This window comes from Cygnus olor, chromosome 11, assembly GCF_009769625.2.
Source record: "Cygnus olor isolate bCygOlo1 chromosome 11, bCygOlo1.pri.v2, whole genome shotgun sequence".
Taxonomy (NCBI): Eukaryota; Metazoa; Chordata; class Aves; order Anseriformes; family Anatidae; genus Cygnus; species Cygnus olor.
This window is the reverse complement of record NC_049179.1, coordinates 8,877,784-8,900,385: the sequence shown is the minus strand read 5'-3', so window position 1 is coordinate 8,900,385 and position 22,602 is coordinate 8,877,784. Positions and strand designations below refer to the sequence as shown.

At 60.9% G+C, this 22,602-nt stretch overlaps 1 protein-coding gene across 3 annotated transcripts in view; it reads left to right on the top strand.

The window, feature by feature from the left end:
• The window catches only part of LINGO1 (leucine rich repeat and Ig domain containing 1), a 126,365-nt gene that overhangs the window by 100,005 nt on the left and 3,758 nt on the right, over nucleotides 1-22,602 (top strand). The window contains exon 1 of one of the 3 annotated variants that reach the window (XM_040570641.1): nucleotides 12,410-12,620. The exons of 1 other annotated variant lie outside the window; for it this stretch is intronic. In XM_040570641.1, the coding sequence (XP_040426575.1) occupies nucleotides 12,615-12,620 (6 nt within the window). In that variant the 5' untranslated portion in view covers nucleotides 12,410-12,614. Of the gene's footprint in view, nucleotides 1-12,409; nucleotides 12,621-12,808; nucleotides 13,050-22,602 lie in introns of those variants that run through there. One more of the 3 variants, XM_040570643.1, reaches the window with a different exon arrangement.

Below are 22,602 nucleotides of genomic sequence, written 5' to 3'. Positions count from 1 at the left end.
AGGTTTGCAGCCCACAGGCCAGCTCCCGGCCCGTTCTTAGCCTGCAGGCACAGCGTTAGGTCGGGGCACTTGGTGTCCACAGGGCAGGACTGCGGGAGGAGACCTCGAGCCACCCCCGAGACCTCTCAGTAGCCCTGATGTGCCTTTTGGTTCAATCACCAAAAACACCCCTTTGATGGAGAAACGTACATGTTTCGGGTACCAGGAGATAGACTTCCGGACGCGTTTCCGTAGAGGTGAGGACAAGCCACATTTCATCCCACTTGCGTCCTCCCCGGAGCTCAGCTAGCCCCTATCGCAGCCAGAGGAGAAGCTCTTGCACATGTAGCATCCCCTGGGTGGCCTGTACCCTCCTCTAGCAAACACATTTACTGCCGTGCAAAGCACAACCTTCTCTTCTCCATGTGTGACTTCAGGCTGTATTGTAGATTAAAAGATTTGTCTTTCTCCTTTATCCAGCAGGTGGGTCTCTGGTGGCTATTTCAATACCGTTCCTCGCATGGGCTCTGGGACGTCTGTGCTGAGGCTCTCTGTAAACTCAATTACACCGTGGTAATAGCATGGTATTGACTCAGGAGCCTCAGCAGCGCAGGACTCTTGCCGTTTATTAGTTGTTTAATTATATGGCACATCAGGCCAAAATAATGTCATTAGCTAATTAGCCCATGTTGGGGTTTTTTGTAATTTTTCTTAAATGAATGTTAACATCAGCAGAAGGTGCCAGCTCGTAGCCCAGGGGACCGGAGCCCTCCCATGCGCGGAGCAGGTCGGGGCTGATCCTGTCCCCACTTTTCCCCCAGGACCTCGGGGCAGCAGGGCGTCCCCGGCGCCCACCCGCCAGGCTCAGGACCCTGCCGCGTGGCCCGCGGTCATGCGGGGGCTGGCTGGGATGCGAGGAGGAGTGTGAAGGCATCAGAAAGCCTCGGCTCGCCAGGGCTGTCACACAGCTCGCCCCGGCTGGTGACCGGGCGCTGCTGGAGCCCGCGTGAGTCAGTGCCCCCGTGTTGGACACCGCCGCCATTACGTGCCGCCGGGCGCGCAGCGAGACGACAATGATCGTGAAAATGCCAGCGGCGTGCACGACATCTCCAACCCGGCGGAGGGGGTGACGGCAGCACCGCCGCGGGGCCAAAGCCTTGGTTACGTGCCTGCCCGGGGTCCCTGCGGGAAGGAGCGCCGCAGGAGGCACCCAGCGGAGCTCCTCGCCTCCCCTGCGCGAGGGCAGGGTGCGCTGGGTTGCTGCACGGCCACCCGGCCGAGGGCACAGATTGCCTTTGGGCTCGGCTTTCCTCGCCAGAAAACGTGTTAGGTGCAGGACTTGATCTGTGCAATTGGCACGTCTTGGGCGGCTGTTTCAGCGCAACGGCGGTGAGGATGTTCAGAGTCCTTCCACTGGCTGCTGCAGGCCTGCAGTTTCCAAGGGCTCGCGTTGCCCCTGCAGGCTCCTTCCTGTTATTTAACCCAAGTAGACCAGCTGTGGGCTTTTCTGCAAAGCATTTGCTGCTCCTAAAGATTTCTTAATGTCTTTTGACCTGGCTGGGTCAGTTCCAACCTCAGAAAAATTGCGGGCCCCTGGCAATTCAACCTCGGAAAAATTGCGGGCCCCTGTAGACACCGTCCTGTCCTTGAAGGCAAGTGCTGCAAACTCAAGAAACTCGATGGGGAAGCCACGTACTTTTGAGAGGTTCAAGAGTCCGTAGCAAATAACTCCAAAATTAGCCCTGCAGTCCTCCTGCAGGTCCTCAAAGGCATGAGTTCAGATGAATAAAACAAATTTGGAGTTAATAGACCACACTGGATTTAAAATATGACATTCCGAAAGGGGGGAAAAACCGGAAGACCTCCAAAAGTGAGAAGCTTTCTGGTTTTTCAAACCACATCTCCCCAGCACCTTACCTGATGGATTGGAGACTCTCTAGAATAAATATTTTCCAGAACGCATAATTTGTTGACAGATTACTTTTTTTTTTTTTAACAAGCACTAAGAAGAAACAAAATGAGGCTTGTAAGGAGAATGAGTTACATCCTTAAGCTGGACACTGCTTGTGTGGCTCCCCGCTACTGCTGTGAGATAATCACCCATTCTCCCATGCTCCGCCGCTCACCTTAATAACTCTCCCAGGATTTGATGTAATGGTTTACATAACCTTTCCGAAGCATCCTGAATTGTGATGCGGCCAGCACTTAAATATGACATTGAGTCAACTCTGAGGCGCTTCGCAGCTTGGTGGTGCTGCTCGGGGCTATCCGGTGAAACGAGTGCCACATTTCACCACGCCAAAGCCTCTGGTGCTGCTCAGCACCCGAGCCTTGTGTCCTCGCTCTAGGACTGGTTGTAGCTCTGCGGGGAGCTCGGAGGTGCTGAGGTTGTGGGGTGCCCTGGGGGGGGTCCTGTCAGAGGGGAGCCCAGCATGGCACAGGGACAGCTCTGTGCACCCCTGGGGTGCGGAGAGAAGGGCACTCTACCGGCACAGAGGCATCGCCAACGCTTTGAAGACTCCAGATTCAATCCTCCTCTGGCACAGACCTCACCGGCTCTTTGCCAATTAGCTAATGCTGCACGCAGTTAGGTAAGCAGTTTCTGTTTTTATCCGGCCCCAAAATCCAGCCCGAGAGAAGAGCTTTTGGCCTGCATGTGGCTGGGACAAATACGGCTTTCAGACCCCGAGCAGTGGCACGTGCTCGCCCTTTGTGCAGATGTGCCTAGCACCAGGGCTGACCCCGAGGCACCTATGGGTGCGTGCTCGGATTCATTTCACCCAGCTGCACGCATCCCCTCTGTGGGTACCTGCCTCGGAGCCCGCTGGCTGGGTGACATTTGCAGTCAGCAGGGAGAGAAGAGGCATGGCCAGGCACAATCCATCTGACCTTTCTCAGGCAGGAACGAGATTAATCCTGCCCCGGAGAGGCCCTTTCTCTCCGTGAGCGACATGGCATTCGTCCGACCAGGCACGGGCACGGGCCGCGTGCGGCCAGATGGGTCCCCGGGTCCCTCTCCGACCGCAGTGGCTCTGGGTGAGCGCGGCAGGCAGGGTGCTCTGCTCCTTCCCGGGGCTGGAGATGGCCACCCCAGCACCCTCCCAGCTGGGGCTCTGGCATGAACCATTCCCCAGCCCAAACAGGGGCACAGGCTGGGAGGGCAGAGCTAAAATACCCCTTTTCTGCTACCCGGGGCCGATTCTGCTGCCTTCCAAACCCTGCAGTAATCTCTGCTGTTGATTATGTATGTAAATGTGTGGCTATAATAGTCTCCCTCATGCATGTCTGTGTATATATATACGCGCACACACGTCGACGTGTGTGTACCTAACATATGTGCTCTCAGCCCCCACAACATATGCGGCACGAAGCCGCCGGAGCGTGCGCACTTGTGCACCCCGGCGCACAGAGCCGGGGGGGGACACGCCTGCCTGCGCCAGTGCCACCACGCCCCGCCGTGGCATCGCCCCCCCCCGCCCTTCCAGGTAGGGTTTTGGACCTGTATGGCATTGGCACATGCCTGGCTGCCACTGCTGTCCCCCCAGACCCCGCCAACGAGGCTGATTTTCTTCCAGCAGGCATTATTTCTGGCTGGACTTTCAGGGATGGGATTGCGCTGGTACCCACAGGACGCACAAATGCCCACCCCAACCTACCTGGGGCTCCTGCTGCTCTGGGTTCTGGGCCAAAATCGGTTGGAGAAGGGGCCTTTGGGCAGCAGTGTTGTCCCTTTCGCCCTGTAGTGAGTCCCACGTGGCTGCAGGGTGTCCCCAGGCCAGTGCTCAGCACCAGTGTTCAGGATGTTTAAAGCAAAGCCTCCAGGACACCCTGAAATGGGGCCGCAGGGCTCCAGGACACCCCGAAATGGGGTTCCAGGGCTCCAGAACACCCCAAAATGGGGTTCCAGGGGCACGTCCTGCAGAAGAAGCAGCAAAGCAGGAAGATCCAAGGAACTTGCAGGTGCACAGCTGAGAAAGCCTTTCCTTAAGAGAGCTGTTGGTGTTGATGGCATCAGTAGTGTCACTGATGGAGAAATTCAATCACTTCCAATGAGGGAAAAATAATTGTCTTTCGAGGTACAGTAGGTTGTTGTCATTTTCCTATGACACACTCCATCAACTTTCAATTTCTAGCACAAAAGCCCTTCGTTCTTGCTCGGGCCTCTCTAATCCTTTGCGGTGAGCGTTCGGGGCACAGGTGGCGCGGGCTGGCCGAGTCCTGCGGGGGCAGAAGCACCCAAATGGTGCCAAAGTGAGCGTCACCCAGACCCGGAGCCCCGAGGGGCTGTGAGCAGGCAGGGAAGGCGGGCAGGGAGGCCAGGCAGGGAGGACAGACGGACAGGGAGGACAGATGGACAGGGAGGACAGACGGACAGGGAGGACAGACAGGAAGGGAGGACAGACAGGCAGGGAGGACAGACGGACAGGGAGGACAGACAGGCAGCGGACGGGGAGAGGCGCACAGCGGTGACTCCGAGCAGAAGCGTGTGTGCCGGGAGGGAGAGCTCGGCACCAAACGCTTCCCTGCCCCTGGGTGAAATAGGAGATGATTAGCAGCCTTGTCCTGACGTCCCAGCCACAGGGCCTTCTCCTCAGGCGTTTAAGGAAGAAATATATATTGAAAAATACTGCTCTAACAGAGGGAAGTAATGATGTGTTTCAAGGCAGAGATGGTATCATTCATAAAGCCCGTGCTGCTTAATTACTTCAGCACCATTTAAGAGAGGAATGATTTCCCAGCGAGTTTCTGGTTTGTTTTCCCTCTGTCCTGCTGCATCTCACCAGGGCTCCTGCTGCTTGTCAGACCCAGCGGCACCCCTGCCTCCAGCTGCAGCTCGGGGCCAGCTGCCAGCCCAGGGACCCGCTGGCCATCACTGCCACCACGTGCGGGTCCCCCAGGGATGCCCCAGCAGCTGGGGGTGCAGCGTTCGCGTGGTGTGGGGAAGATGTGACGCTGTGTGGTGTGAAGGACGCCATGTCCGCTGGGCACGCACCTGCCTGCCCTGCCTGGGGCTCCGTGGGGTCACCAGCACCTTTTTGAGCTGATACATCTCTGCCCTTGTGCCCCATGGCAGCCGCTCACCCCCACCTGCTGCCCCCACGTCCCCTCATGGCTCCCCAGGACTGGCTGTGCTCCAGAGGTCCCTTCCAACCTCAGCCGTTCTGTGGTTCTGGTTTTGGCCAAAACAGCTCCCCACAGGCCTCAAGAGGTCCCCCCAAGGAGGAGAAAAGCGTTTCAATGGCTTTAACCAGCTGCACCTTGTGGTGCTTTCCTTTTGCCTGTCACATCTAGCCTGATATTATTTGGGTAGGAGCAGAGGGGTGGGAGTTTAGAGAGACAAAATGGTGCTTTCTTTTTTTTTTTTTTTTTTTTTTTTTGCATTCATGAGAGATTTCAAGCGACACACAGACAATAATGTATCACCCAGCCCAAGTAAAGCTTGAATGGTTTAAAAATATGCTCCTGAACTTTCCACCCCTGTTCACGCACAGGCATCATCCCTTTGGGGTCTGCACTTTGGCAAGAACAAGCAAGGAGTTAAGCAGCTCGGCAAGGCAAGCTATTTATGGATGTTGCAAGCTCCTAGCTCCTCTCCGATACCCCATTCAATCCTTTAATTATCTGCAGTTGTTTCGTGCCGCGTCTCACCGCACGCTCTCAGGGGGAAACCGCTGGGGCTCTGCCAGCTGGTGGGGAGTGGGGCGGGGAGGGGGGGACTGTGCTGGTACAGCTCAGCACAATTTGGGATGCCATCGGGTTGCTCGTCGGAGGCCGGGGGCATGGCCACGGGGCCTTCTGGGCCAGTGCTCCCAGAGCTACGTGGCCACGGGGGCAGGCTGTGGCAGCGGCGGCACCGAACCGCCAGGTTCAGTCCCCTGTGTCACCAAACCCTCGCGGTGATATCCAGCCCAGAAAACGCACACCACGCCACGGGAGAGAGAGGGTGGAAGCAGGAGGAGATATGTCTCCTTGCCAGCTCTGACGTGGTTGCCCCCAGCCAGCACTGTTTGGCTACAGCCCTGCCAGGCTGGGAGAAGAGAGCGGCTGATGCCAGGGCTCTGCACCAATTCCTGCTCCCCTGGCAAGCCCGCCCAGCTGTGGGTGTGCTCCAGGGTAACACGGGAGCAACCCCTTCGGCATCCCTAAACCCCAGTGAGGATGGTGCTCCAGGATTGTAAGAATATTAGTTAAGCCACTAATAGTCTTAGGGTAAGTCTGACAAACAAGAAAAGAGGCGAGAATAATCTCCAGCTCCCGGAGCTGCGTGGCTGTTAATGAAAGCTGCTCTCTGAGCATCCCCCGTACATCTCATCCTCACCTCACCTCCCTGGGCGTTTTACACCCCTGGGGCCAACTCTCCCCAAGCCTGGCATCTGTATCCCATGCTCTGGGACCAGTAAGAGCTGGGGACTGGTTACACTGGTCTCAAAAAACTTGCTCGTGGGAACTTGGAGGTTTCCACACTCAGGCTTTGCGCATTCGCACCTCGCACCCCTGCCTTGCCTGGCCTGGCCCTCTCTTGGCACTGGGGCTCCTGCAGCCGTCCGCCGCGCTCCCAGAGCCCATCGGGAGGGCAGGGAGGCTGCGGCCAAGCCCTGGCATGGTTCTGGCCGGCAGCACACGTCCTCCTCCATCTGCCGCGGCAGCCGGAGGCATGGGCAGCCCTGCTGCGTGCACCTGGGCTCGGGGAGTGAGCCCGCGTGCCTCGGCCTGGGCCCCTTCCCTTCCTCGTGGGGGAGCGGGGCCGTGCTGCCAAGACCCCTCCAGCAGCTCATGCGTCCACAGCGTCGCCAGAAACCGCGTGCTTTCGGGGGGGACAAACGAGCTGAGCTCTGCCAACAAAGGCAGAGCTGTCCCCGAGGCTGCCCCGGCACTGGCGGGTCCACGCTGGGCACCGGCCCCATAACAGAGGGCCGGGGACAGGGACACCCCACACCTGCTTCCAGAGCGAGGATTGGGTTTGTTATTGGTGTTAATTGCTTGATACTTGCACTGTGTTTCCTACCCCGAAAACCAGCGCCCCAAGGCACCGCCTCTGTTAAACTGATGTTCATTAGAGCTGACTTCGCACTACCTCATTAGGCTTCTGTAATTGAAGGAGTTAATTGATTATCAATACTTCCAGTTCCCTCTTCCCATGCCTGCGAGGCCCTGCCAGATCTTCTCCGGGTCCCCCATTCCTCACGCGGCTCTGCCTCGCCTCGCTGCCGGCAGCATGGGGCGGCTGCGTCACGCACCGGGGTGGCTCGGGGAATGTCCCAGTTCCACGTCGGGGTGCCAGCACTGCCGGCTCTGCTGCAGCAGCACCCTGACCGTCCTCCTTGGGGCCCTTTGGTTGCAGCACCTTCACCCTGATCCGGTGCTGGCTCTGTTTAAAACCCTTCCCGTAGCTCCCCTCTCTGCTTTTCAATGCTATGCATTATAGTTGGGGAGGGCACGCGTGAGGGCTCAGCCCCAAGCGGGTGCGAACACAGAGCCTCCAAGCCAGCTGCTCCCAAGCCCAGCTCGCCGTGCCCGGCGGCACAGGGACGAGGGCACCGGCTGCGGGGGGCACCGGCTGCAGGGGCACCGGCTGCACGGGGGCGGCCGTGGCGGCGGCGTGGGCACGCTCACTCACTGCTTTTCCTGTGCGCGGGCGCCGTGCCCGGCTCCCTCGCGCCACCACGTGCTGCCTGAGTCAGCCACACGCCTGCTGCTTTTAGCCGCGGCCTCCTAGCACCCTGCCTCGCTCAGCAAGGGGGCAGGGAGATGTTCGGCTTCCCCCGTGCCGGCCCTATGTCCCGCTCCCCGTGCTTGTGGTGCCGGGCGTCCCTTTGTCCGTCGGCTTCGCGCCCGAGCTGGCTCTGCCGGCAGTGAGGCAGCCGGTGGCAGCGAGAGGCGAGAGGAAAGTGTCGCTCACCGCCTTCGTTAGTTTTAACTAACAAGCTGTTTATAGGAATGACATGACACCTGCTTTCCTCTTTATAAATTCAATAATTTATGAAAGGTATTAAAGGCAAAGCGGCCTCCCGGATGAAGGCTGTGATGCGTGCGCTCTGGGTGTTAGCCAAACGGGACAGCGAGCCGCACTTGAAAAACGCACGGAGATATTTACCCTCTCCCTCTATAAATTATTAAGGGGCTTTTTGCACGTAATCACGCAAGCTTTAATGTTTCTCACTCCCTGCTTTTAATCCCTTTTGGAAAGTCGCCAGTCCACTTCTGACGGAGCCGAGCAAGCAGCGAGCTGCTTTGAGGGTCGCTGCCGATGCGGGTGTCGCAGGAGGGGGCACCGGCGTGGTCCCAGCCCGCGCGGCACCGCTGTGGCGGGGGCTCCCCGCACGCCAGGCAGGGGAGGGAGAAGCAAAAGTCGTGAGCCCTGGGGCCGGGGCCAGGGCTTGGCCCCGTGGTGGTGGCCGTGGGAAAGTGCGAAGCAGGCTTCAGTGTTTTAATTGCTCTCCAACTGTGCATGTAAATCAATGATACACAGGTGTAATTGGGCGTGCAAATGTCACCAGGCAGCTGTTTACATGTGCGGCGTGCATTAGGGGAGCGTGGATGTGTGCAAAGGAACGCCAAATGTCCGTGATGCTGACGCTGCCGGGGGTCTCCGGGTGCTGGGTGCGCCGCCTCTGCTTCTGGGGCTCTGGCTGCCCCTCGCCCTGCCCCTGCCCTCCCTCACCTTCCCCAGCCTCCAGCGGCGCTCAGCTCCCTTCCCAGCTCCCCAGCATCGCCCACACGGCCCTGTCCTGGCTGCACCGTGCCCGTCTGTGCCTGGCACACTGGGCAGGGCCGAGCCCCTACCAGGCACGGAGGTGAGGAGCCTCCTTCACCCCCTCCAAGCACCCTGACCCCGCTCTGTTAGCAGCCAGGCATTTGTGAGTCAGCCCAGCGGGACCTCCCTCACCCCCCCGCAGTCCTCCTCGTCTGGCACAGACTTTTCTCTTTTGGCACGACTCTGATGTCCTCTGTGGTCTGCCAGCCCTCTCTCCTTTGTGCAGAGATCTTTAATCATTGCTTTGTCCCATTGTGCAGCTCCTATTCTTATGCCAGGCTGTTAAAAAGCTGTCACTGTCGTAACTTCCTTGTCCCAGAAATTATCTTTCATCTCCTGGATGTGGGCTACAATAGACGCTGAGATGCTTGATATTATTAATACCTCCTGGATGTGTGTCAATGAGCTTAGAAATTTAACGGAGCCTTTTCCACGGCGTGTTTGGGCTGCTGGGCACTCGAGCCAGGCTCGCATCAGGGCACGTGGCCTCTCTCTCTCGGGCCTCCCAGCGAGGCTGCTCGTGGGCACAGTGGTGACGTTGTGTGGCTCCCGGTGCTGCCATCCCAAGCGGCGTCTGCCGGCTGGAGGATTTTTGGTACACCGCCTCCTTGTGCTCCAAATCAATCAGCTGGCCAGGGCAAGGAGCGGTACAAGGCAGTACAGAGAGAAACCATTATGACAATACTTGACAACGATCCTCAATTTCGCTCAGGAGCAGGCGTACGCCGCAGAATTTGGACTCCCTCCAGCTGATAATGAGAAGCCACTGGACTGACTCAGCCCGCTGCGAGGTGGCAGCAGCACACATCCAGATGGCCGCGGGGACGGGGGAGCAGGCACATCCTGCCTTGCCCCTTCATCCCACTGCCCCCCACGCACCCTGAAATGTCACCCCCCCGGAAGCAGACTCCCGAGACCCGCCAGCACGTTTTTCCCCTGCCCGTATCCGCGGGGCTGGGTGCTCGCAGCCACCCTTGGGCACCGGAGCCGTGCGCGTGGTGCACGAGACACGCGGCTTGTCTTCCCCTCCCTGTCCCGAGCAGCCGGGAGGCTACGGCAGCCTTCTCCAGGGCTACTTCATGCCGGGTGGGGTTGAGGAGCCGTTTGCCATCCGGGCTTGCGGGAAATGCAGGTCTCTGTCCCTGTGGGCGGAGGGCGGAGGCTGGAGGGGCAGGCAGCAGATCTGGCGTTCCCAGAGCCGCTGCTGGCAGCACTTCAAGGTGTGGTACATCTTATCTCAGCCTGGCATTTGCACGTATTTTCTCAGCTCAGCTTGTTACGACAAAAGTGTGAAAATTTGAAAAGAAAGGGAACTATAAGAATAATGGCACTAATTAAAACCCATCTCCCTCCTGCCAGCTCAGCCCTTTCCGAACCTTTTGTGGGATTCCTGGGCACGTGTGCCCAAACCAGGAGGGATGCTGCTGGGCAACATCAGAGCACGTCCCAGGCGGCCCCCTCGAAGGGCAGCCCTGCGTCCTGCTGCCCGGGCAGGGGCTCGCAGCCCCTTGCAGGGGGCAGGCGCTGCCTCCCCGGGAGGGAGGTGGAAGCCGGCGCAGCTCCCTGCCTCCTGCCAGCAGAAGGGAACCATCTGCTGCGGCCCGTTGTCATCTGAGGGTGGCAGTGGCAAGGAGCTGGAGCATCTGTCTGAGGGACGAGCCCCCCGCAGATGGACGCCCAAATGTTCTCGCCGCTCCCCGCGGGGCTGCGAGGGGAAAACGGCTCAGGGCTCCTGCGCCGAGTCCCCCGTCCCTCGCCGCCACGCCGGGGTGGGGACGGCTGCCGAAAGATGGTCTTGGGAGGCCCCCTGCTTCCCGGCAGCGAATAGCAGGGCTCTCGCCCAGCCCTGCCTGCGCGCCGTGCTCGCCGGGCCTTTTCGGAAGGACCGAGGTGCAATTCCCCCCTTCTGGCACCAGACAATGCCGGGAATTATTCTGGAGTGTTATCACCGAGCGGGCGGTGCCCTGCACTTTAGTGGGGCTTTCACAGCGTGCTCGGAGGGGGGAAGCTCTAAAAACAGCGCTCAGAGCTCTTAGCCTGTCTCTTGTCCTCTGTTTTTTTCCGGCCGTGTTCAGTTTGCCGGCTTTGTCTGCGTGTTGCGAAGTGCCATCAGCATCGACGGCACCGCGGAAATACCAGTAAAAAGGACGGGCATCGATCCGCGCTGCGGAGAGGCCTGACCACTACATGGAGGGGCTGCGCTGGGTTTCCTGGATGGCAGGAGCAGGGCGCGGGCACGCACACGCACATGCACACATGCACACACACACCCCTGCCCCGTCCTGCCCCGCTGCGAGGCTGGCGGAGAGGCCTCCTCCCGATGGAGGCTCTGGGAGGAGCGCGCGGGGAGGCAGCAGGCAACGAGTGGGCAGCAGCGCGTGCGGGAGCGGTGCTGGCGCTGCGGGAGGAGTGATTCAGCCCTCAGCTGGCGAGCTCCCGGTGCCCACCCTTTGTTTATTCCTGCGCCGCTCGAAGCTCGCGTGTGCCGAGCAGGAGGATAACTGTTATCTCCTCTGCGGGCTCCGGGGAGGCAGCAGCCCCCGCCTGAGCATGGCGGGAGGCTCACGTGGCCGGGCTTTGCTTCGAGCCCAGGGTTTGCTCGGGGTGGCTGCCAGGGTCCCGTGCCCCACGGTGGGCACACGCGGGAACCTGACCCAGCTCAGGCAGGAGAGGCCAGGGAGGGATGGAGGCTGCCCGGGGTGTTGTCTGCATGGGAATCTCCGCCCCTGGGCTTGTTAGACGGCTCGTGGAGGAAGGCCAAGCCATCGTCTTCCTCAAAAGCTCCCACTGGCTGAGAGAGCCGTCCGAGGGAAGGCTCATGGGACTGGTGTGGGGACTTGGAGCCTCAGCCTGTGCCAACGCAGCCAGCCTGGCTGCTGGCTCCCCGTGCAGCTCCTCGGCCCGCCTTGCCGGCGGCACTGTAGGGCCGGCAGAAATTGGATGGAGCGGGAAGCACCCGAGAGCCCCGCTGAAAGGGAGCAGGAGGGGAAAGTGCACATGAGAAGCAAAGTTTGTGTCCATTTCTGCCGGAGAAACCAGCCTCCGATGGGAGAGCGGGCAGTGGGAAACCCCCTGAGGGTGCTGGATAACTCAGTGTCCGTTTTGGAGGGGGGCGAAGCCGTGGGCAGAGCTCAGAAAGTCCTGGTACGATGGTACCGGTTCGGGATGCTCTGAGCTGGGGCCTTTGGGGTCAGCAGCGCTCAGACCCGTCCCGGGGGCCTCCCCCGGCCCCGCAGCCTTTTCCCTACAGAGCGCGGGGAGCGCCGTGAAAGATGGGGAGCAGAAAGCCCCGCGCGGCAGCAGCAGGACGGCCCTCCCCGGGGACGGGGGGCAGCCCCGCACCTCTCTCCCCCCCCCCCCCCGAAGCAGAGCCCGGCCTCGCAGCCCGCACCGAGGCTGCGGGAGGAGGGGACTGGAGGCCGCCCCCGGCCCCGCACCGCCCCGCTCCCTCCGGCGGCTCCTCCCGGAGGGGAGGCGGGGGCCGGCAGCCGAGGCTGCCTCCCAGCCGGCCTCCCCGCAGCAGCCCCGGCCGGCGGCAGCGGACCCGGGCCGCGCCTCCCCGCCCGCCGGGGGGGGCCATGCCGCCGCCGCCGCCCCCCCGCAGCACCGCCGCCTCCCCCGGCCTCCACCCGGCGGGCGCGGAGGGGAGGCCGCCGGCCGCCGAGCGTCCCTAGGGCGGCCCCGGAGCGGACACCGGGCGCCGGGGGAGGCCGGGAGCCGGGCGGACCCGGGGGCGCCTCCGCCGCCCGTGCGCCTCCTGCCCGTGCCGGCGCTGCGGAGAGGGGGAGCTGCGTTACTGCAGGTGGAGGCTGTGGCGGAGGAGGGGGGGGGCCGGGGGAGATGCCATTTCGGACCGAAGGAGACCGCCGGCGAGAATGAGATGCAGGTAAGAGGGATGGGGAGGCTGCCCGGGGGGCTGGCGGCGCGGCACGGCTCGGCTCGGCACGGCCCCTGCTTCTCCCCAGCCCCGCGCCCTGCCCCGGCCACCCGGGGCTGCCTCGCCCTGCGCCGCATCCTCCTGCTGTGGCAGCCTCCTCCTCCTCCTCCTCTTCCTCCTCCCCGCTAGCCGAGCGGATCCCGTATTCAGGTGGGGCACGGCGCAGCCCGGCAGGCTCCCTGGGCGCCTCGGAGCCCCCCAGCGTGGCCGGCGAGGTTGACGCTGGAGGAGGCTGCCCCTCTCCCGGGCACGCCGCGCACCGAGGCACGAAGGACTTCACCCGGGCAGGGCGAGCTCCCAGCCCCCAGCCGGGAGCCATGGGGGGCAGTTTGGCCAAGGGGGGCTGCCCCCCGCCGGCGCCAGCCCCCCAGCCTGCAGGTAGGTGAGCCGGGGCTGTGGGGATGTGCTGCCCGTTGGGTGGACGATGGACCCCCAGGTTTTTGGGGAGCCGCTGAGGGCCCCCCCCCCCATTCTGGGCTCAGCCGCCGGCATGGGAAAATGGGAGTGGAGGCAGCGAGGGGCTGCCAGCCTGGTTTGTGCCCGGCAGAAAAAGGAGGGGTTAATGTTGAAGGGGTAATGTTGAAGGGGTTAATGTTGAAGGGGCTTCTCGGGGCAGGAGGGGTTGGGAGGATGCCAGGGAGCCTGCTGGCTGGCCGGGGAGCCCTCCCAGGCAGCGCCAGCGCTTGTTGCTCCTGCTGCTGCCTTGAGGGTATCGGATTTTTCACCTTGTGCCTTGGAAGTGGACATAGCCCGGAGCGAAAGGCAGGGGCGTGCTGTGCTCCAGGTGCTGGGGTTGCCCCTGCCAGGGAGGACCGGGAGCGGCGGTGCTGTGGAAGTGATTTCCACCGGGAGGGGGGCTCGGCGAGGGCGGGTGTGAGCGTGGGCACTGGCGGTCATCGCTCGCCCCGTGCCCTGGTGTGTGCCGGATCGCGGAGCCGGGGCTCGGCCAGCCCTGCCCGGCAGTGCCTGTCCATGCCAGACCCCGTCCCCTGCTGCTCCCCGTGGCCACAGAACTGGAGGCGAAGCACCCGGGGCAGCCCTGCTGGGCAGATCTGCTCCTTTCCCTTCCTCCCTCCATCTCCCCCTGCTCTGCAGCACCTTGGCGTGGGCTCTGATGTCCCTTCCTCGCCGTCCCAGCCCTCCGCCAGCCTTAACCCTCAGCTACCCACGCTGCCGCCTCGAGCAGCGCCGAGCTGACCTTCACGCCCGCCTTCGTGCCCCCAGGGCTGCCCACCCCAAAGGCAGCCCCCCAGCCCCGTGTCGCTGCTCAGCCCCACACCGCAGCATCCTCTACCCCCTGCTTCAAACCTCTCCTGCCTCTCTCCCAGGTGCAAATGGCCAGCACCGCACCGAGCCTGTCCCAAATGCCCCGAGCCTGTCCCAAATGCCGAGCTGCCCTGTGCAGGGAGCCCTGCTCAGCCCCCTGCCCGGCTCAGGAGCGTGGCTGTGGCCAGCGGCAGGAGCTGCCTGGGCTGGCTCTGCCTCCTCGCCTCCCACTCCTGGCTCCTGCCTGGGGCGCTCAGCCGGCAGTTTGGTACCACGGCGAGCAGTGGGCTGGGTGCTCTGAGCTTAGTGAGAGCGGTGAGTGAGGCTGAGAGAGAAATGCATCCCAGGGCTGAGCATCCACGCCTTCCTACAGACGTGCTGGGGCCATTTTCCCCGTAACCAGGCCTCCTCCTCCTCCTCCTCCTCTCCTCCCCTCTCCTCTCCGGGGACTCAGACCCGCCGAACCTTTTTGCGGGGGGATTAATTTCGAAGCAGATGGCTGTACTTCTGTAACACCGTACCATGCTGCAGTTATTCTACACCTCTAACGCAATTACTCCGCGATACCTCTAATTACCAGTGTTTCATATCACTGGCAGGTTAACAGCATGACTGAACGACTTATTATTCCTTTAGTTTCCTACTTAATACAGTCCCGTAATGATGCCAGAGTTTACCCTGCTCGATGCGTGTAACAAGTGTAAAATCCTGTAACTTGAGCTTTAATTTCAGGGCTTGATAAATCACTTTATAATAACGCCACGATTATGGTGTAATTATCGTGTAATTACAGCCGCTGCGTTGTAAAGCACACCGGCGCCTGTCGTGGCTCGGTGAGGATTAAGGGACCCCACCAGGTGCCGTGACAGTGCCTCGGGAGGCCGGGGGGTGACAGCCTCAGGGGGCAGCGCCGTCGGGCTGGGGGGGACGTGTTTGCCAGGGGCACGTCTCTGTGAAGGTGCTCGTGGGAAGTGTGACTCTGCTACCCCTTTTGGGACTCCGGCGGGGTGGAACTTCCTGGAGAGAGGCTTTCCCGTGTCACCTGTGGGAGCCGCTGTCCCTGGGGCACCGGAGCCCGGCTGCTCCTCGTCCCCATTTGGCTTGCGGCCCGTGGGGAGTTTGCTTGGGCACTGCTGGCACTGGGGAAGGTCAGCGGAGCTGGGGCTTGGTCACGTTGAATCCTTCCAGGCTGGCGTGAGCTCGGTGTCCCCACACGTGTCCCTTTGGGCAAGACGGCCGTGCCGTGGACCAGAGGTAGATGGCCTCGGCTTGGAGCACCACGTGCGGCCGCGGGAGGCTCACGGGGAGCGGAGGCAAGAAGGCCACTCCTGCCGAAGGCAAAGCTGAGAGCCAGGGTCTGGCCTCGCCCCACGTTAGGTTGAGTGGTCGTCAGGGCGTGCGGGGACGGAGGCCGTGCGGGGACGGAGGCCGTGCGGGGATGGAGGCCATGCGGGGATGGAGGCCGTGCGGGGCAGAGCCTCCAGAGCTTGGAGAGCCTCGCTCCTCGGAGAAGCCTCGCTCCCCGGTGTCCTGGGCTGGGGCACTGTGCAGCACCGCTCGCCCCCATACTCCTCCAAATCCGTCTGATCCCCTTTCCGTGCCCGCCCATCCCGTCACCCCGCGCGGTGAGAGGAGGGCACAGGTCGAGGTGTGCGGCTCCTCGAGGGCTGGATGCGTCCAGTGCCCTGGGTCGGAGGCTGTCCTCCCTTGTCTGTCAGGAAGCAGAGGGAGCGCGGTTTATCCTAGCACGAGCAGAAATGGCTCTTGGTGGGAAAAGAGCCAGCACAGCTTGTCAGCCGCGGGGGGAGGCTGGGAGGAGAGAGAAGAGGGCTACGAATGCTTAACTCAAATCAAACAACCCAAGAAAAATAAAGGGAGAAAGCAACTGGAGGCCATGGCCTCAATTTTCTTCCAAGTCAATTTCCCCCCCCAACCCACTCCATCTGGGGGAGGAAAAATTGGAGCTTGCGGAGGGAAATGGCTGCACAGAGAGATTTTTCCGTGCCTCTACCACGTGTCCCCGCTCCCTGTGACCCTGCTTTGCCGTCTGCTTGGAGCTGCACCCACCGTGTCCCTGTTCTCCCCAGGCATTCCCTCCGCCACCTGACTGTCCCGTGGGACGCTTGTGTCATGGCATGGGCTGCCCCCATGAAGCTCTGTGTCCCTTGTCACAGGGCCAGGGTTGGTGTCCCGAGCTGGGGACAGCACTGAGAGTGAGCCAGAGCATCCTGGCGCCTTTGTTCCTTTCCTCCCCTGCCGCCCTGCGTTGCTCTTAGTTATCTCGGTAGGACCCACCATTATTGGTTTTTTTTCATCATTTCCGTTCCATTTCTTCATCAGAATGCAAAACGTTAAATATCGCTCGTGTAATTACGGTTAATTTCATAACCAGCACCTTAATTGGATTGGTCTCCGATGGGGAATTCTCGCAGGAGGGAGAAGCAGAAATATTTTGACGTGCTCCATTCTCCCGGCTCATTGTTGAGATCGGAGACGTCAAGTGCGAGATGGGGAATGACGGACGCAGGCCTCGAAGGCACGCCCGGGGTGCCAAGCAAAGTCTGAGCACGTTCGGAGGCTCGGCCTCTGCCGGGCCAGGGATTCCCTTCAGGCCTCACCTGGGCACACCTCTGTCCCTCCGGCACCCAAATCCGTCCCTTCCCCAACGCCCCCTGGGCTGGGGGCAGCCCTGAGGAGCCCACGAGGGTTAGCTGGAGGAGCTGAGCGCCAGCCTCAGCCGTGCTGCAAAGAAATGTGTGCCACCAGAGCCAGACGAAGGGCAGGAGGCAGGGCCTCGGCGCTGAGCAGCGTGGGGACCCCCTCGCCCTGCGTGGAGCCGCGGCCGCCCTGGGCTCGAGCTCTGATTTGCTCCGGGAAGCCTGGGATTGCGCTGCCATTAGGTGCTGCCATTAAACTGCTTTGTGCTCAGCCTGCTGCTCCTTTTCAATGGGAAACGATGCAGAGGCTGAACCGAAATGGAAACCCTGGCCTTGCATTTCCGATTTAATTTCTAGGCACCGTATGGCCACGTGATTACTTTTGTTCTCGCATGCAGCCCCGAGTGCAGTCTCTGTATTATTATCATCACCACGGGGAGAAGGAGGAAGGGGCGGAAAGCATCTCTTGCAGCTCAAGGAAAACGAAACAGAACAACCCCAAAGGAGCCCTCTGCCAAGGGCAGCGGGGGGGACGCTCCGTCACCGCGGTGGCTTGCTCCTTTTGCTCTGTGCCCATGGGGACAGCGCTTCCAGGCAGAAAGGGCTGGGGACTGGTGAGGTTCCCCATGGCACAGCGGAGGCTGCAGGAAGCCTAGCAGCCCTCATTAAAGGCATTAAACCCACCGGGCTTTTTGCCCCTGCTCCAGCTGCTGTGTAGCCGTGGGGCTGTGCTGCGTGGCTTGCACCGAGCCCTTCCCTTTAGGACGGAGCTGATCCCCCCTGTCCCGGCTTCCCAAAGCACCTGGGGCTGGGATTGCGTGGCACAGCATCCACAGCTGGTGCCAGCGGACTTGAGACAGCATCACCAGTGAAGCAGAAACGTTGGATTTCCTGAAATTGCCCTAAAAATAACCTGGGTTCTCCTTTCAACCAGCGTTTTCCTTCTTGCTCAGAGGGGGCCTGAGGTCTGGGTGCATTGCTGTGACCCAGGAGCTTTGTGCGCACCCCCATACCTGGGAAGGACGCGTGTCTGTGGGGCTGGCAGCACCTGGAGCCCAAATCCCAGCCAAGCTGTACACCTCGGTGCCCGTGTGCGGATCCAGCCCCTTGTCCCGGGCTGGCGGGCGCTGCTGGCCACTCGCCCGCCCACGGCACCGCTGACTGCAGGACCGGCGGGCTCAGCCACGGCTCAGCGCTGTTTGTTTTTATCGAATCTATTTTATTGTTGAATGAAACAATAACAACAAATGGAGGCCCTGAAGACAAGCCATAAATAATGCAAAAATCAAACAAGCAAGAACGGGGGAAAGAAGAAAAGAATTATACGTGTAAAACCAGCACAGAGAAAGCCAGGCTGGGAAGAGGAATCTGCTCGCCACGCTCGCCATCGCTCATGCTTGCTTCTGCTCCCTTTTTTCTCTGCTTCTCTCTGGAAATTCCTGCAGCACTGCATTTGTTATTGCGTGAATGAAGCCAGAATAACGGAGAGAGGCAGGGATGTGGCTTGTGGGAAGGGGTCTGGGCAGCAGGTGGATGGAGAGGACCGGGGCTTCCGGCTCTTGCGGTGCCTTGAAGTGCAGCTGTGCCCCTGCCCGCGTGTGCCTTCGTTGCGCCGTGCAGCTCATCCCGCTTGTCACAAAGTGAGCTTCCCCGGGCTCCTCCGCGGTCAGCCGAAAGGCTTTGAGGCCACTTATTTTAGGCAACGCTGTAAAAATATCAGGGCCAGTCCTACATGGAGGTAAACCAGCAGGTTTCCCGGGAATCAAAGAAGCTGTGGGGTTTATGTCCTCTGAAGTCCTCTGGCTATTATCCGAAAGGTTCCCAGGGAACGGCGCGGTGCTCCAAATCGACCTGTTTTTAGGATATTACACTGGCTGCCGGGGTATTTTAAGGATGAGGCGTGGGAACAGAAGTGGTGCCGTAGGTACAGGCTGACCTTAAATTAAACATGTAACGGATGTGCCCACAGCCTCCGGCAGCAGCATCACCGCGTGGCGCCGCGGGCTCGGGATGCACTCCCCGGTCCCCGGTTGCTGGAGCTGCGCGGTTTGGTCCTTCAGACCCAGCTTTCCACCATCGAGCAGGGACACGGAGGCAGGGTGAGGAGCTGGTGGCCGGGGTGGCTGAGCCTCAGCCTGGCACAGCAGGACCTCCAGCCCCAAAGCCACCAGCACTGCCCTGCTCCTTGGAGCGCTCCTGGGCTGCGTGGGAAGTGTTTGGGTACTGCTGGGGCCTGTTCCCTGGGAAAGCCAAGCCTCCCGTGGGGGATGGCTCCTGGGGCTGCACTGGGAGGAGACGGTGGGCTTGTCGCCACAGGATCGGGAGCAGGATGGTGGCCCGGGCTCCAGCAGCTGCCGACCCCACTGTCCCCAGAAGGGTCTTTGCATGCCGAGGCGGAGCACGGGAGATGCCTTCACAATGTCACCGTGACCCTGGCACCTGTCCCAGAAGATGCTCTCTTGGTAGACCTTTCCTTCACCTCTCCAGTTTCCATAGTCCTAGGAAAAGGCTGCCCTTTTTCCATCCTTCTTTCACAGCTACGTGCAGGGATGAAAGAACACCCACAGAGACACTCGTGCTGCACTGGATCCCCTCTGCCCCGTGCTCACTCGTCACTCAGGTGCTCACTGAGCTGGCTGCCTTCAGTTGAGCCCCAAAACACCCTGGTGACCTGATATCCGCAGAGACCGGCCTCTCAGCGAGGAGTTTTGCTGAAGTAAAACAAAAAAAAGAAGCCCCATTCAGCCAGCTGCTGCATGTCCTTCCCAGCCAGTCGCAGCCATGCACCATCCTCCTGCCGACCCAGGCTGAAACATGCAGAGCAGGAGACCGAAGGCTGACCCTCAGGAGATGCTCCCCCAGCAAACACAGCACTCCAGCACTTGCCTGGCATGGGAAACCTTGAACCAGCAGCCCGCGAGCAGGGGAGCGTGGCTGGCTCGCAGCCCGAGCTCCCTGGAGCGCTGCACCCTTCCCATCCTCATTTATCTCCTGCTAGCTCAGGGCTTTGCACCCCCAGACGTCTACAGCTGCCTTCGCAATTACTTATTGATCCCTTGTCAGGATGTTTTCTTTGCTGATGGGTCACTGAAGCGTGGGCAGCCAAAGAGAGAGAAAAAAAGCCTTTAAAAATGAGGGAGCAAAGGGGTGAGTGGGGGTGAGCGGCTCTGGCACGGCTGTGATTGCAGCGAGACAGCCTCAGCAAAATCTGCCCTGGGCTTCGGCATCCTGCAGAGACGCCTGGGATCTCCTTCCCACCGCCCCGCTCCAGTAACAGGCCTGAAAACCTTTCCCCAGGTTGGCTCTGGGCCATTGCCATTTATCCCCCAAGCATTCGCAACTGTGGAGTCAAGCAGATCCCTGGACCAGCAGCTGGCTGGGGCAAAACCACCCCCTTGGTCCCTCAGCCCACCGCAGAGCTCTTCTCCACCTCTGCCTTCCCTGCGCATCCCCGGCTTTTCTGCCCTTTGGCTTGATGAGTCCCTCACCTCATACCCCCCCCCGCCATGGTACTGGGGCCCCTGAATTTTGGGCGGAAGAGCTGCATTTTGGGTGGAAGAGCCATCGCCGTAAGGGCCCTCCTTTGCGCGGCCGTCCTGCAGGCTGGGTGCCGCGGGCGTGTGGTGCCAGCCAGGCTGTGTGAGTGCCGGAAGGGGATTTGCATCTTGAATACTTCTTGGTGCTCATTTACAGCCTCGGAGCAACTGCCGCAGCAGATCAGGTTGCAGCACACCTATTCCAGGCTCCGTCTCGGAGCAGCTGAAAGCAGATACTTGGGCAGGCTGAGCACCGTGCCCCGTGCTCGCGTCCCCCCGCAGGACGAGGGGCCCTGCACGCGGCCGTTCCAGCCCCTGCCCTGCTCGCCACCCTTCTCCCAGCGCTTTGTGCTGCCCCTGGAGGAGCTGGGGGTCAGGCCGGGACATGGGCACCACCTCCATGCCCTTTGTTAACAAGCCGTCCCCTAATGAAGGCAGCTTCCCATTGCTCCCATGTCCTGGGGCAGGCTCTGCCCAAATCCTGGCAGCCTCCAGGATCAAAGGGAAGGGGCACAGAGCTACAGGGAGCCCTGTAGGGTCCCTAAGCCAGCAGGACAGGGGAGCCCCCAGGCTCAGCACCGTGCTCTGCCTGCTTGGGGCTTGCTTTAGGGTCTCCCACTGCTTCCTTTTTGCCTATGTGTCGGGAGAGGGAAACCACCCCTTGGTGCTGTGGGTCTGGCCCTGCTTCCATCCCCTGGCCTTCCCGGCACCATGAGGGGTGCGGCTGGTGCCAGTACCTGTGCTGAGTGGGGAAAGAGCAGGAGGAGGGAGCGGGAAGGGTGGGAAGGAGGGAGAGAGAAAGAAAAAAGGCCTGCAAATGCACGCTGGACGCGGAGGGAATGATGGAGCGAGGCGGAAATAGGCACGAACGTGTTTGGCAAATTAAAGCCTCTCCCTTTGTTTTGCTGCTTTGCAGATAGCTACAGGAACACTTAGTGCAGAGCCCGGGGTCTGGATAAGCAACTCTTTTAGCAGCAGGAAAGGTTGTTAAATATTTATTTGTAAACCTGGAGTCTTTATCTCTAAAATGTAGTCAAGTTCAATAAAATTTGATTTAGCTGGAGCGGCTTAGAGGCGAGCACCGGCTCTAAGGCTTTGAGGAAAGCCAGTGGTACAGAGATGGGGTGAGTCCGTGGCTGGCCGTGCCCGTACCGTGCCCATGCAGCAGCCCGGAGTGGTGCCGGGACCAGCCCACAGCACCATGGCTCGGTCAGGGTGGGCGCACGTTCCCCTCCCGGCCCAGCTCTGCCCCTGAGAGCCCCACGGGGCCCTGGGGATTTGTCTTGCCTCGTCCTCAATCGCCTGCAGTCGTCCGATGCTCTCGAAAGCATCTGGTTCAAGGGTGAACATCTCCCGCGTGGTAATTTATGGAGGCCAGGTGGGGTTAGCGCTGACGCGGGGATTTTTGCCGCTCGCTTGCTGTCACCGTGGCGGAGCACCGGGCACCCTGCAGGGTGGCGAGCAGGGGGTAGCCTGAGGATAGCAGAGGGCACTGCCAGCCCCTCAGGGCAGGAGGGACCCTGCAGCCTCAGGGGCAAGCCCCGGTGCTCTCCTGGGCTCCCTCCGGCATCAGCCTTGGGTTGGATGCGTTTGCAGGCGGGGGCCCAGAACAGCATCGCCCCTCCCAGCGGGTCCTGCCACGTGTAGCACCGAGGCAGCGCGGCCCCGGTGCGCCCATCTGCTCCCCTCGTGCAGAATTTGGAGCTCTCATCCATAGGCAGCAGGGTGAGGGTAAGCACCCACTGCCCTGGATCTGGGCACAGTTTTTCCTTTGGTTTGCACTGATCCAGTCATTACCTAACACCAGTGAGGCCGGCAGCCGCTCCTTTCTTATCGATTCTTTTTTTTTTTTTTTTTTTTTTTTTTTTTTCGATGTGAGAAATGAGAGCCACATTCATGCCAGAGGGCTGCAGCACTCCCCGGCTTGTCCTGGCCTGTGTATCACAGCCATCAGGCCTGATCCTGACCAGGGCTGGCACCTGGGAGCAGGGGGCTCAGCAGCTCCAAGGGCAGGTAGGGTTCATGGTCTGTCTCAGGGCAAATGTGGAAGGCTTCACATTTCGCAAAGCCCCTGCTGAGGCTCCATGTCCCCACCTCCCTGTACCCCGCAGGCGGCCATGGACTTCTCCTCCCCACCAACACCAAGCCCTTGCCCCAGAATTGGCCTCGTGAACGTGCCCAAACCCACTCAGAGCAGCTGGGGCCCTCCTCACCCCGGCCAGCCCTGCCCTGGTCTGAGCCCATCTGGTGCTGCTGAGTGAGCCTGGCCACCAAAAACCAGCGATTTATCGGTCGTTTTCAGATGGGCACCTCTTGCCAGCCACCTCACCTTGAGGCCTCTGGAATGCCCAGTGGGAGACAGGGGGGCTTCAAAGCTCTCCTTGGCCCAGAATTTTTCAGAATTTATTCCTTGTCTTTCTCCCCCAGCTTTTACTGACTCTGGCCATTAAGATTTCAGCTGCTTTTGTCAGG